Source organism: Actinia tenebrosa, unplaced genomic scaffold (assembly GCF_029948245.1).
Source record: "Actinia tenebrosa isolate PJP-AT-01 unplaced genomic scaffold, QUT_ActTen_1.0 PGA_scaffold15__27_contigs__length_11533743, whole genome shotgun sequence".
NCBI classification, from domain to species: domain Eukaryota; kingdom Metazoa; phylum Cnidaria; class Anthozoa; order Actiniaria; family Actiniidae; genus Actinia; species Actinia tenebrosa.
Window position 1 is genome coordinate 8,743,309 of NW_028292575.1, and position 15,303 is coordinate 8,758,611.

The following is a 15,303-nucleotide window of genomic DNA, read 5'->3' on the forward strand; positions in this document are numbered from 1 at the left end:
AAGAGAACAGAAAAAGAATAGAAAAAGAATAGAAAAAGAATTGGAGAAATACAGGAAACTATTGGATAGGATTTCCAGAAGGACAGACAATCTGCGTAGATTGTTCTTTGGAGAGGAAAGCCCGCGGGCCAAAGTGCATAGGATGGAGCAAATACCTGCAGGAGACTACAAGATACTAGGATATTCGATCCCCAGAGACTTGGATGCCAACTGGTTGGCAAGAGGACACCGCGTAGTATTGCGCAGGGGCAAAGAGACCCGCGTTGCGTGGGCAGTAGAAGCAATGTTGGACGCATTTGCGGCTGGGAAGTTCGAAGCCAACGGCAACATACGCACCACCATACCAGGAGAAGAAATACTGCTGGAGTGGCAGAACAACATAGCCACTGCCTTCGTGCCCGAAGGACCCGGTTTGGATACGTACTACGAGTTGGCTAGGAAAATAGACCCTCCCAAAAATCCAGAAAGACTACTGGAAGTGCCTGCGCCGCCCAACAAAGAATGCGTGCAGGCGCTACATATGCATCCAGGCGAATACCAATGCTGGAGATACGCCAAAACCACCTACAGAAAAAAAGAAAGGACAATCCTATTCCTTTCCGAAAAATGCTCGGAGTGTGTTTTGGAGGGCTGCGCGGTAGAACATGCAACCACTCCGGTCTGGGGACACTTTCTGGAGGAGCAGAAAATAGACTGGACGTCTCCACCACCGCTATACTGCAAAATAGGTAGGGAAAAGACTACCAAGGCAAAGAAGAAAGACAGACTGGTGCACGTCTCTACTCCGGAATCCTAGGCCTGCAAAGGGCGTTCGCCTCTACTCCATCTCCGGAATCCTAGAATTTCTCTGCGGTTTCGTATCCTCCACTGGATGTCTGTAGTAGACTACTTTGGGTGGCTTGCTGTGTGCCCAAACGACGGCAGCCACGCCCACTAGCGCAAATAGCACATTGCTAGCTATTTGCCAGTCTATTTTCGTGGATACTTTCTCCACTTCGCCCTCTATTTCTTCGAAGGAATCCTCTTCGGGTTCCTCTTTTTGTTCCATTTTGGCTAGCAATTCCTCCTTTGCGTCTCGGAGTTCTTCTCTAGCTTTTTGGAGATCGTCCAAGACTATAGCAAAGGAATCCTGCACTTCTAGGAAATGTTTCTGCAGGTCTGTAGTTGGAGGCTTTTCGGGGATTGCTACCTCCAGACCATTTTCTCGCTCTATCCTGCGTATCTTTGGTATGCCTATGCCGTACTTTTTGGCTACCTTCTGCAGCCCTACGCCATTTTGTCGATCTTCCAACAATCCTGCCATTTCCTCCTCAGATAGTATCTTGGGTGTTGCCATATATATCTACGAATACGGTTCGAACATAGCTAGGTACCTATGGATCCATAGGGGTATTCCGTGGGTCCATAGGTATATAGATGTATCTCTACATAGCTGCGGGTATGGTCGCATACATGCTAGGAAAACAAAGAACTACACAAATACTTTTGGAGATCTTGGAAGGTCTCTACAGACTTCGCATACCGGGCTACGTAGCAACTTTGGCGCAACTACCGCGACGTAGATAGAGGGTGTCAATCTGGTGGACACCCTTGCTACGAAGGCACTGTCTCGCGGCTATCCAAAAATCTGGGAATTGCTACTACGGACATTCCTGGTGCCTGCTACCAGCGCAGAGGGCACAAAAAAATACTTGTGCAAAAATGTGTCTACCAGGAATGCCTGTGTGGGGTAGAAAAAGTAGCCGAAAATGGTTGCCGAAACAATGGTCAAAAATATGCTCTTCTAAATGGCATTCATTGGTGGCTTCTTCATTTCATTGGGTATTCACGGTCTTAAATGGGTCGTGGATGGTGGGAAGTTCCCGTAATCTCTTGGCGAAAGAAACCCGGGCCACGTTGCTCTTAAAGCCCGAACGATCATGGGGCGTATGCTTTTGAGGCGGCTTATTTCGGGGTGGCGTGTGAGTTGGGACCCCCAACCCCTATACTACTCTATGATTTGTAGTTAAATGGTTTAAAAAATAACCAATTTTTGCTATTAGTTAGGGGGAAAATATAAGGATTACCAGTGGTTTATGAAAACTTATCTCAGCACCAAGTGTTTTTATTATTCCAATATCATGCACTAGCAATTCTGTTTTCTTCTAATTTCTGTGTTTTTATATACGTGAGAATGAGGATAATAAGTTTGTGTTTGTGGTTGCTGTTGTAGGAGTTCTTTGAATGGATAGAATCTGTAACACCTGAACAAGATGTACCAGCCTGTTGGAATCCAAGCCTCAAACTAAGTAAGCCATTTATTGCATTTTTAAGCAATAAGCCATTTGCGGAAAAAAATTACAAAAATTGGGCGTCCTTTATCTAAAGAACTTTTGCTGGATTACTGTCGTATCCAAAACCTTTTTCAAAATACTTTTTTCCCTTAAAAGATAATTAAGATTTCAAGATTCTAAGCATTTTAAAGTTTTTTTGCCATCCAGCAGGGCCTTTCCCAAGGGACCTTTGCCGGGCTCAATTGATTCGTTATCAAAGTGATACATCAGCAAGTGACTGTTGCAAATGGCCTATTAACTTGGATCTTAGGGTGGTAGAACATATATATAATATGCTCATATATATAATACTTCAATACTACAGGTCCTACAGGCGCATCAGTGCACCAACTGCTAGTCATCCAGGCACTGCGTCCTGATCGTGTCATCTCCATGCTCCATAAAGTTGTCAACGTCGTGTTTGGAGAATCGTTCATGCAGGCAGCTGAAGAGGCTCTGAACCTGGCAAATGTGGTGGAAAAAGAGGTAAGAGTGTTTTCTTGTTCTCAGGAATGACCATTAAGGGTATCACTGACTGTAATCACCCCTTTCAAAATTCAGAGAAAGTCAATCATAGCTATCAGGTTAGGATTAAAGAAGCACTTGGATGAAAATGGATAAAAATTGGAAATGACTTTAAACTTAGTTAGACGTATCTGTATGGCCCCAATAGTAGCCAAGCAACATATTTTCTTCACAGTAAAAAGTGGGGGATAAAAATTATCAATTTTATTCAGCATCTAGATTGTGAGTAAATGACATCATTTACTCAACCCTATTGTTCTTTTCTCTTTCAACCCAAAATTTCTCAACTGCAAGTGGCTCCCAGGCGATAATTTTCACTAATCTGGTTTACATAATCATAATTGAGTCAAATTATCCACAAATACTTCAATTATTCGGACTTTGAAAAATTGGGGCGTTTTCATCCAATTGCCCCTTTAACAAAGATAAGTTTTTAAACAGCGTTTTTCTATTTGAAACAGTGTTGTAAGAATAGCCCTAGAGTATTAAGGCGATAAGCAGTTACTTTGATATCCTTAGATTTGCGTATAACTCATACTTTGTAGTTTTTATTCTACTTTTCTTGTTTATGAAATACATTGCTTGTAAATACGTTCTATGTACTACGATATACTGAGTGTTTATTATAATTATGTCGCCTCCGTGATAACATAACATCATATGTTTTTCTCAGGTCAAAGCGTCGACGCCTCTCCTGTTATGTTCTGTGACTGGTTATGATGCTAGTGGATGGGTGGATGATCTGGCAGCAGAACAGAATCAACCTTGTACCTCTATTGCTATTGGTAAGCTAATGGGCCAATCCCTAGAGCAGATTTCGTTTCTGTAAAAAAGCTAACGATCCGTGCCGTGCCGTGCCTTGATCGTGACGGTGCTATGTCTAAGCATTTTTATTGAATGAACAGTGACAATATCACACTGTGATTGATATAAAGGGTGTTGTTAATTATGTACCGTATCCGTGCCGCGTTCGTGATCGTTACGGTGCTATGGCTAAGCATTTTCATTGGTTGAACAGTGACTAATATCGCACTGTGATTGGTTACATCTGCACCATTACCGGCTTTATTATCTTGATTAATGAATCACAAGGCGAACTTGTCTCCCTTCAAGTTTGTCAATTAACCCAAAAACAAGTTTTGAATTTAGTGAATGCTGTTTTCGAAGCGACTTTGGTTGACAAAAAATGTCCATTTGATTTCAGGATCTGCTGAGGGATTCAGCGATGCTGAGAAAGCCATCAACTCTGCAGTCAAGTCAGGACGGTAAGGGACATCTTAAAGAATATTTGGGATTCAAGGTTAATGTATTGGTAGAGCACTTATCTCTAGGATCTCATGAGTTCAATTACTGGACTCGGCGTTACATGTCAGTTGGTATAGTTTCTTGGTTCTCTCCTGTGCTTCGAGGGTTTGCTCCAGGTTCTCCATTTTTCCTCCCTCCACAAAATCCCTAAGTTAGCCGTGTCTTGAGTTAGAGCAGCACAGAGGTTTCTGTGAGAGCTTCCAACCAATGCAGCTGCCTAGTGTAATCGCTTTCATTAAGGAATATAAAACACGCGCGCATGTGTCTGTACTGTGATATGAACACGCTGGGAATTGAAGAGCAAGAGAGAAGCAAGCTTAGGAACACAGCATAGTTGAGTGTTTCTCTTGGTTTTCGAGTGATCTAGAGCACCATAGAGTGTTCATTTCTAAGTACAGAGACAAAATCAGCCGTTTCATATTACTCTTATAAAATATTTTTGAACGATTTTTCGCGATCGTGTTTCTGTCAGATATAAACACGATAGCCAGCTAATCAGCGCGAGCGTTATATTTCAAATATATTATACTGAAACTGTTATTTTATATGCACAGTTAATAACGTCAAACTCTCAATTCTCTTGTAATTAGATGGGTGCTGTTGAAGAACGTACATCTTGCACCTCAGTGGCTCGTCACATTGGAAAAGAAACTACACACTCTCAGCCCACACGCGAACTTCAGGCTCTTCCTTACCATGGAAATCAATCCAAAGGTATAGAAGCAAAAATTAACAAATTTTCAAATTCAAGTCTGTTTTTCAATAGTCCCAATTCCTTCCCTGCTAGCAGAGCCTATTTTCCTTTTGTTTTAGTTGAGAGAGAAAAATAGACTCTGCCGATGTAGGACGTTATTTCTATCGCGCATGCGTGGCGTAACTTAGCAACGCTGTCATGATTTGACAGCCGCTCTCGTCAAACAATGTTTGGCGCCACGGTGTGTTACATTTGCTCATGCGCACTACATGTAATCGGTTAAAAACCGGTTTTAAAACTGGTTTTGTTCGTCCACCATCGTGGACGGCGATGTATCAAAGGAAATGCTCTACATCAGCATAGTCTCCTTCCTCCCCGCCTGAAAGAAGGGAGAGAAAGAGAAGAGAGACTCTGCTAGCAGGGAACCCAGTTCCCTGCCACCTTGAAAGGTAGCCGTGCCTTTGCATCGAAGAGGGAAGAACTTTGAGCTTGCAATGATAGAGACATTTGAATAATTGTCCAATGTGTTATAAAAAGGTATCTATCATTGCAAGCTCACCGTTCGTCTCGCTTCGATGCAAAGGCAAGGTTACCATTCAAGATGGCGCAGTGAACTTTGAAGGGGAATAATGTTCAAAAATCTGGGGAAATGTTTACAAAAACTGAAAATGTCATTAAAAATATCATTCCTTGTCCACTCTACTTTGACATAAATAAACGATTCCTCATAATCTCTCTCGCATTTGGTGTTGTATTTTTAACCATTATATTTGTGATATATATTCCAGGTTCCTGTCAATCTGCTGCGTGCGTCGCGTATCTTTGTATTTGAGCCTCCTCCAGGAGTCAAAGCTAATCTTCTCAGGACCTTCAGTGCTGTCCCTGCATCTCGCATGTGTCAGGTTAGTCGAAGTCACAGAAAAAAGCATTAATAGCATAAAGCTTATAGCCTGGTGCTACCAAAACCTTCACGTTTGAATACTGTTAAAAATGGCAATAAAAAAACCTAGATGAATCAAAATATATAGCGAAAAGAGACAAGAAAATCGATTGCCCGGCTGGCCTGCAGTCGTTTGTAATAGCTATATTCGGGGCGGTGCCCCTCAGGCCACAGCAGGGTACACTTTTTGCACATCTATTACATCCTTGTGGGCTTGCATGCTGTGCATTTGCTTACAAGTTCCGAGCTATGAGGTTTCGTCCTATACGGTCATAATAAACAAAAACAACAACAACAACTATAGGAAAACTATGCTCGTACAGCACACTTCAAGAACCATTGCATTGGGCATCAATACTCGTTAGCTATACTAATCTTTGTTTTCTCATCACCTCTTAAAAATGACAACCAGTTTAGCCTAGCTTTGGTTTTTGTTATCAGAACAATTTTTCATTTTTTTTTCAAAACTCTTCTTGTTCATTTAGTTTTTCATCGTGATTAAGTAAATTTGTGTAACTAAATTTGTATTATTTTGTCAACAGGCGCCAAGTGAGCGTGCTCGCCTGTACTTCCTCCTCGCCTGGCTACATGCCATCGTACAAGAACGTCTGCGTTACTCGCCCCTCGGATGGTCCAAGCGATATGAGTTCACTGAATCTGATCTCAAAGTTGGTTTTGACACCCTGGATACTTGGCTTGACTCTGTCGCGCAGGTAACGACTAATAAATACTTGCTTAGAGATTCCTTTCTTAGTTAATGGGAATTATTCTTGGGGTGCAACCACATGACTCAAAATCCCTTGAGATATAAAAACAATGAAACAGCCGCCATGTTGGTTGATCTAGCAAGAGAAGCTAATGAAGAATTTCAGAGTCATACTGTGCTCTGCACACGCTGTGTAAGTTAATTTGCCACTCGTAGAAAACCCACAAACAGTTTACCCTCAGACGGTCATTGGAAGCCATTTCAATGTTGCGACATTCTGCACCGCTGTGCAGGTGCTGTAAGTTTGGCTTCCCACTCATGTACAAAACCCGCCAAAGGAGAAGCCATTTTCATTTTTCTTACTGACACCTTCTCAATCATTTGTTTCAGGGTCGTACTAATCTGCCACCCAATAAAATCCCATGGGATGCTCTGCGATCTTTACTTTCTACTGCTATCTATGGAGGACGCATTGATAACGACTTTGACCAGGTTAGTCTCCATCATCATCATCATCATCACCCATCATTATCATCCATCATCATCATCATCATCATCATCATCATCATCAACATCATCATTATCATTATCATCATCATCATCATCAACATCATCATTATCATCATCATCATCCATCATCATCATCATCAATACAATACAATACAATTTTATTTGGCACCTTATACTAATAGTACATGAGTGTTTGATTCCAAATATATTATAGGTATATATATATATACTATGTATTAGATAATTTTCTTAATTCATTTTCACGTATCAGCATACATTGATGAATGTATGCTGATATGGCTCTTTGTAGAGACGCTGATTTTGAATTGATTAAGAACATAAAACGACTGTCAGCGCTCATATTGTTGAAATTAATGCTGGTGTTTTTTTCTATGAACTCTCTTAAGTCGTTTCTATGAGAGTTATATAGTGGACACCAAACTAGAAAGTGTTTTTCGTTTTCTACTCCCGACTTACACACTGGGCAAATCCTTTCATCGTAAATGAGATAAGGCCTCTTATACCTCCCCGTTTCTACTTCAAGCTTATGGTTACTAATTCTTAATTTTGTAAGCGCCACTCTGTGCTTAATATTGGTGGTCATCATCACCAACGCTTGTGGCATGACACTCCCCTCCCCCCCCCAATTGAACGTGGCAAACCTTGTTTTGAAACTGGTCGGGATATCATCGTTATTCCTTTCGTATCCTTTGGGATACTCATGATTTTTTCGAAGAGTAAAAACAAAAGAAAATGAATCCTCTGGAGGTTCGTCACGCTGAATTGAGAAAACATTGTTACACCACGAATGACGTCTATTATGAAGGAACGACTCACAACAGCAACGACAACGCACATCTTTATTTATAATATCGTTTAGACTTGTAATAGGACATTTACATTATTGCGTCATTAACTACTTCTACCATAATCCCTTGCACACTTTCTTTTGTTCAGTTTATGAGTACCAAATGTCTTACCATTTTCACATCATTATCGACATTCACCATTATTCCCATCCATCATTGTCATCATCAATATCAGGATTTCCACACCTTTTCGTTCTTCATTTCGATCTTCATACACGCATTGTAAATCTACGGTAATAGACCTATCCCGAATTCGCTTGACTGGTCACGAAACAATGGTTTGAAGTCGAGGTTGAACTTGATGAATAAAAGAATCAAATCCAGTCTCAACTTCAAACCATTGTTTCGTGGTCAGTCAAGCGAATTCGGGATAGGTCTATTCACTTTCAGCTGCAAAGCCAGATAATTCGTAGTCTCCCACGCAGCCGCTTTCAGTGTCGTCACGCAACGCTTTCTCTCCTGAGTAGCTACTCAGGGGAGGTAGCGTTGCGTGACGACACTGAAAGTGGCTGTGGGGGAGACTAGATAATTCGTCCATCAGCGCTATTCACTACCATCACTAATAGTCCTCCTATTTCGTTGACAGCGTCTTCTGACCACGTTTGTGAACCGTCTATTCATCGCAAGCAGCTTTGAGCCTGACTTCCCTTTAGTCATCGATGTGAATGGGAAAGGAAAAAACATTATCATGCCAGAAGGAATCAGGTCTGTCTCATCCCATCCCATTTTTGCATGTTTCTCTTATCCCATTATTTCATTTATTATCAACCCGTCTTTGACTTCTCAAATAAAATGTATTGAATTTTTTGATGCAATGTTTGCTCAACCCATGATATATTTTTTCTTTATTGTATCTCTCAGACGTGAACAGTTCTTTCAGTGGGTGGAGAGACTTCCAGACACACAGACGCCATCTTGGCTTGGATTACCCAATAATGCAGAGAAGCTTCTTTTGACCCAGCGAGGTATGATCATATCCGGGACAGAATTTATCAGCTTTTTGGAGTGCTTGATTATCATTCGTTCATTCATCCATCCATTCATTCATCTATTCCTTTATTCCGCGACTACCAGGACAAGACCTGATCGCCAAGCTGCTGAAGATGCAGATGCTGAGTGATGATGACGAGCTGGCTTACTCCCCTGACGCGGCAAGGTATGTCTTATTTATTATTTATCATTAATCATTCATACTCGAAGGACGGCTAAAATTTACTGTCAGAAAGTGCCGAACCACGTGAACAAAATGGTGACCCCAGTGTGGCCAAAAGAAAAACACCAATGCCCTTGAGAAGGAAAATAATTTGGGGGGGAGGGGGAAGCAGTAAAAACTTATTTGTAACGACACTCAATTTAATAAACCGAACATACATCGTAACTGACCAAAACATTTGATTTTAAAAAGTTTTATTTAAAAAATTTTGTTTTGTTTTTCGTTTTATTGTTTTTTGTTTTTAATGAATTTGTTAAATTAACGTTATGTTATTTTTATTTTCTCAGATTTGTTTTCATTTTGAATTTTTGCTTGTGTTTTCATGTTTCTCAATTTTTTCTTTTTAATCCTAATTTTCATTCAAAAAATATCGTTAATGTCAAAGATGTTTTCCAAACTACTTTTATCAAAATAATATCTCATTTCATAACCTTTTTTCTCTAAACGAAATGGAATTCTTTTCTCAATTTTTGTCTTTTATTTATTACTTTTTTACTTGTTTCTGTAACTTTATTTAATTTTTTCTTGATTTGTGTTGCTTCTTATTTTTTTCAATTCTATAATAACATTCCAATATAAAAAACTAATAATAATAATCACTAACTGTTTATCAACTGTTCACCCCTTTTTTACCGACTTATTCATTATTCACCGTTCATCTCTCCAACTCTTTCATTTTCAAACCTCACACAGACTACATTCAGGAATATTTGATATTGGATTTACAAACACAAGACTTCAGCGACTAAACTGACAGATTTTACTAGTTTTTGTCCTACAACCACTTATTTTCCGACTTCTCTGAATTTGTACTACAGAAATCGATCTGGTATAACCAAAATATAATGATAATAATAATAACAAGATTTTGAACGTTTCTCGATGAAATCTTTATGTTCCAAGTAAAGTAAATCAGAAGTAAAAACTGGATTATTTTTTGATTTCTAACATTATAATTCTCAAATTAAACTTTGAATTCTTCGTTGATGGTTTAAATCCTGAGTTTCTCAAGGCTTATTCTCGGAAATGAACTTCAGAACATGATCTGCATTATTTTAAACCTTGGAAATATTAATGTTCCTAAGTGTATTCCAAAACTTGAATCTCAGAAATTAATTTCTAAACGTGGACTTAACTTTCTAAAATAATCTCAGTTTTAAACAATTCTTGTTAGTGTTTTGATTCAAAATATGGCAGCAAAATTATTGAGGGACTATAGCCCCTCAGCCCACCCCCCTCCGTGGTCCTTTTAATTCGAGTGATTTTAATAACCATTTTGTGTTCAAGAACTCAAATCACAAGAACTGAATTTCTAAACTTAATAATCTAATTCCCTCAAGTTGAATCTGAAAAATAAACATTTTATTCTTCTTGATCAGTTCTATTGACTTCGTAATTGAACCTCCTCAACGTTGAATAACCTTAAAAAATGAACTTCTAAACTCCTAAACTCGATCTCAATTTAACGCTATTTTAATCCGAAAACTCATCTCTAAACTGCGTGTTTCTTATTCTCCTAAAATCGCTCTACTTACTAAGTACCTACTGACCATAAAATACACTACCATTTGCCTCTAAAGACCAGAAGAACTGTTCAACGTACCTACATCATTAAGCAAAGGTCTTCTAGATGAGTAAGTCAGTCGGGCGGTCTGTCTGGCTGTCTGTCCGTCAGCTAACAGACTAGTGAACACACTTAAATGACATGTATTGAACATGATAAAGATTTAAAGCTCCTTTGATAATTTAGATTAAATTTTTGTTTTGGCGCAATGTTTTTTCCATTTCAAGTTTCGTTTCCTTGAGAGCTATTTTTTTAAAAAAAGCAACGCTTAAGAAGATGTTAAAATATGGACTGTTCATTCCTAGGGTTGAAATGGGAAGAACATTACGTTCAAGGAACAAAATTTTTTGTTTTTGTTTACATTAAAAGTCCAGAAATAATTTGATTGAAATTATAAAAAAAACGCGAAAAACGACTTGGAGTGGAAGGGTTTTTTTGACGGAGAAGATTTAGAAAACTGACGTCATATATCGTGCGTTTAGGGTTTCCATGGACACTGTGCAAAACAACAAGCAAAACAGTAAAGCATTACGTCATACTACTCTATACAAACGTTTGTCACGTCCATCTCCCCAACAGCCAAGTTGTCATCCATACGCATGAAAATCAAAAAACCTTATAATTACTATGACATGTCCATCGAACGCGAAAGCTGCGTTTACACGGTACTCGATTTTTAACAGGTCAAACATTTGAACTGTACATACCGTTTACACGGAACCGTCTCCTTTAATTGTGTAAGAAATACGTTCTGTTTATACGGAACTGGATTCAAATTTGCATGGCTTTTCGTTTGGATAGCTCAAACGCCCGTGTGAACGGAACCCCAAATGTACAACTTTTTGACCCGGTTAAAAATTCGTCTGGTACTCTGTAAACGCAGCCTGATAGTCCATGGATTCAGCTAATCCATTGTTATTAATGGTTTACAGGCAGAAGAGAAGAGAGAGTGATCCCCGCCCACAATGGATGAGAACATTGCACACTAGTGCTGCTAACTGGTTGAGCATGATTCCTAAGGTATTTACGACAATCACTTTAGGTCTGCTAATTAGAGCGATAATATTGTCTTAAAATACTAAAAAAGGAAGTTAAACATTAAAAATCTTGGGCCTTTGACGTGACGTTACATTGCCGTCATTTTGGTCGACTTTGACAAAATATTTGGTCTTGTTGACATAAGAAGGGATGCATTGCACTAATGCAGTTAAGTTGATAACAAGAAAAAAAACTTATTGATTTTTCCCGGAAGTACAAACGTGTAACAAACTTTTTGTATATAAGTTAAAAGGCCCACAATGCCTTGTGGGCGCAACCACAGGAAGCCCAAAAATGAAATGACCGTTATTCCTATGTTTCTAGATAATCAATCCACTCAAGAGAACATTGGATAACATCAAGGATCCGTTGTTCAGGTATTTCGAGCGTGAGGTGAACACTGGTATTGCTCTACTCAACACTGTCAGGCAAAACCTAAACGATACTATCTTGGTGTGCGAGGCTCAGAAGAAACCAACCAACTACCTGCGGAATTTAATGAGTGATCTGGCTAAAGGTAAGGCAATCCAACATAACAGTAACAAAGATTTAACTTATGACGGCCAATCTTATTTGTTATGAATTAAAAACAGTGACAAAGCAAATATAATTAATAGTAACGAGATTAATGGTGTGTATATGTACTTCCTGCTTTCTTGGGTACTCTCGGCATCATTCCAGCTGCTGCTGAACCCCTTGCTTGGATCTTTTGTTGCACCACTCCTTTTTTTTTTTTTTTTTTGCTGTTTCCTGCTTTATTTCCATGGCTTATCTCTCTAGACCTCGCCTCTCCGGACACCGTCGCCAGTTCTCCACTTACGATTTAAGTTGCCTGGTTTTACTTTTCTTGCTATACCTATTTGCTTTACCTATTGCTTTACCTAGGCTTAAATTGCTCTGATTAATTTGCCTCGTTTATTCGTTGCTCTCTATTCATATCTATATCATTATATTATATTCTCATTGACCTGCAGGTATTCTCCCTCGAGACTGGCGTCGTTACACGGTTCCCAAGGAGCTCACTGTTCTTCAGTGGGTGGTAGACTTCAGTGATCGTGTCAAACAACTGCAGACCGTCTCGCAGGCCGCCAACGCTGGTGGAGCTAAAGGTCTTAAGGTGAGGGGTTGATTAACTTATTGCACGTAAAAACATCTATCATGCACTATGAAATGCACTACTGATACGCTATGAAGTAATTAGGGACATATTTTACGCTTAATTTTAGAGTAAATTAAGTTCTATATATATTTTTTAGAACCTTCACATTTGGCTGGGAGGTATGTTTGTACCAGAGGCCTACATTACAGCAACTCGTCAGTACGTAGCACAAGCCAACAACTGGTCACTGGAAGAGCTGGCCCTAGAGGTGAGTATACACCACAGACTGTGTCATGAGCGTGACCTGTCATGACAGTGTCGTTATTGTAGTTGGCGTGACAGTATCATGATCATAGTGTCGGTATTGTAAAAACTAGTGTCTTGATCATTTTATTGTAATGACAGTATCTCGACCATATTAGTCTTCGCATTATAACGCTGTTCTGACCTTAGTCATATCGCGACAGTCTGAAGGCCCTGTTACACGATGCAATTTTTCTTGCAGCTTGCAATTTAACGTCATTGCATTGCAAGTTGCAGAAGTGATCGCGTGTGTAACACCCCCATTTGCGACTTGCAGTGCAACGTTGTAAGTTGAAGAAAAAGTTGAACGAAGTTCTACAAATTACAGCGTGTAATATCCCACAAACTGCAAATCAATCACTGTCGCAAATAACCAACCAAAGCGCAGTTCTTTCTTATCCCTGCTGACATACTCGGTTTAATCACAGACTAATGAAGCGCTATGTTCCAAGTTGCAAAGAGAGTTGCGCACATTTAACATCTCACTGGCTGTAACTTGCAATGCTCTTTTCGTTGCTTAAAAAATTGCCTTGAGTAACAGGGCTTTAAATTACTCTTCTTTTAAATTACTCTTTTTTCCCCAGGTAACCATCGCCAACGGTCCAGATGACAAGCTGAAAATGGATGACTGCAGCTTTGGCGTTACCGGTAATACTTCACTTTTCGTGTGACGTCAGACTAGTTTATACCGGTTTAGATAACCTGTTTTTTAATCTCCTTTTAGGACTCAAACTACAAGGTTCCAAGTGTTATAACAATCAACTTGAGCTGTCCACTTCCATTTCGACTGACCTAGCATTAACCAGTCTCAAGTGGAACAGGTGGGTTGCAACGTCCTCTTCCCCATTGTAACACTAGTATACCTCACTTACAGAAATCTGTCATACTCGTCGTACAAATATTTAAAATAGACCTCTTTGCCTTAGGCGTAATGTGTTTTCCCATTACAGACCATGTGTCATTTTCTTGAAAATAATATTCTTTATTTTGGTTGTATCCTTATTGATGTGTCTTCTCATGTACAACCGTTAAACAATAATAAATGATACTCCTGAAGCAGGGCATAGTCTCCCGCGCAGCTGTTTTTTGCCCCTCTGTTAGGGAGGGCTGGTGCCGACACTAATAACAGCTGGGTGAGGCGTGAGGCAGTACGTACAAAACCAACATATTCCAGGTCGTTCGAGGCCTTGCATAATATCACCTTCTCTTAGGAGATGCTAACGGAATTCCATTACTTCTTGCAGAGTGCCATCTGACCAGGCTTCTACTCCAAGTAACATGGTAAGTTCTGAGATTCTTCTACCGAAAATGCTTAATTTTTGATTTAGTCATGAACGGCTGATGAAATGAGGGTATGAAAAACTGGCGTCTGAAAATGACTGAAGCGTGTGAAAAGTAAAATGGAGAACATTCCAAATAATTAGCCATTCCGAGATTGAGGAAAAACTGGTCGAGCTGTCATTACAGTGCATTGTGGGACTGTGTTAGGGAACATATTTTCAAAATGGCGTAGAATTCCCACAATGCACTGTAATGCAAACTGTTGTACAACATTGTTTGAAAACTTTAGCCTATAGGAATTTTGCACGTTACGCTAGTTAGCAAGAGATTTCTCAGTGATTTCTTTTCACAACACCGCTAACATAGGGGAACACCATGTTTTTGAATTCAGTAAATAGCTTTCTTATATGCGAAACGTCTTTTACAGGTGACCCTTCCAGTGTACCTGAACCAGTCAAGAACCGAACTGCTTTTTACTCTAGACATGAAAACTCAGGGCGAACCTTCAGGACGTGGTCACCGGTTCTACGAACGAGGAGTAGCTTTCCTGGCGTCTTCTCTCAGTGGATAAGACAATCCAAGACTACAAAAACCCTAGTAATATTTCTGAAATAGTAATCTGATTGGTTAGAATTTAAACTCAAAGAAGACTGGAAATGTATGTTTTCCGTATTGTATTATGGGGCCGTTTTTGGATTCCTCCATCTTGTTTTCCTAAATATTTAACCCCAAAAATCTGTGCGCCAGTCTCTTTAAACTAGTTAAAAAGCAGATAGTATTATTACCTAAGATAAAATCCTTGATTGTGAGCCATTTCGTTTTTTCCTGTGATTTATTTGTTGGAGTAAACTATAATCTTTAAACAAATATTTGGTTAAAAAGGGTAAATCTATAGACAATAAACTCTCTACTTAACTCGATTTGTTGTGAATTTGTTTTTCGGT

General features: G+C 39.5%; 1 protein-coding gene across 2 annotated transcripts in view; it reads left to right on the forward strand.

The window, feature by feature from the left end:
* The window catches only part of LOC116299720 (cytoplasmic dynein 1 heavy chain 1), a 65,098-nt gene extending 49,819 nt beyond the window's left edge, over positions 1-15,279 (forward strand). Inside the window, exons 74-93 of one of the 2 annotated variants that reach the window (XM_031708438.2) lie at positions 2,213-2,288; positions 2,638-2,798; positions 3,511-3,622; positions 4,042-4,102; positions 4,733-4,856; positions 5,625-5,738; positions 6,319-6,489; positions 6,873-6,974; positions 8,448-8,566; positions 8,723-8,826; positions 8,936-9,017; positions 10,655-10,708; positions 11,571-11,658; positions 12,001-12,193; positions 12,651-12,793; positions 12,933-13,043; positions 13,663-13,726; positions 13,803-13,899; positions 14,323-14,359; positions 14,787-15,279. In XM_031708438.2, the coding sequence (XP_031564298.2) occupies positions 2,213-2,288; positions 2,638-2,798; positions 3,511-3,622; positions 4,042-4,102; positions 4,733-4,856; positions 5,625-5,738; positions 6,319-6,489; positions 6,873-6,974; positions 8,448-8,566; positions 8,723-8,826; positions 8,936-9,017; positions 10,655-10,708; positions 11,571-11,658; positions 12,001-12,193; positions 12,651-12,793; positions 12,933-13,043; positions 13,663-13,726; positions 13,803-13,899; positions 14,323-14,359; positions 14,787-14,930 (2,157 nt within the window). In that variant the 3' untranslated portion in view covers positions 14,931-15,279. The remainder of the gene's footprint in view (positions 1-2,212; positions 2,289-2,637; positions 2,799-3,510; positions 3,623-4,041; positions 4,103-4,732; positions 4,857-5,624; positions 5,739-6,318; positions 6,490-6,872; positions 6,975-8,447; positions 8,567-8,722; positions 8,827-8,935; positions 9,018-10,654; positions 10,709-11,570; positions 11,659-12,000; positions 12,194-12,650; positions 12,794-12,932; positions 13,044-13,662; positions 13,727-13,802; positions 13,900-14,322; positions 14,360-14,786) is intronic. The other variant, XM_031708439.2, reaches the window with a different exon arrangement.
* The last annotated feature ends 24 nt before the right edge of the window (positions 15,280-15,303 follow it).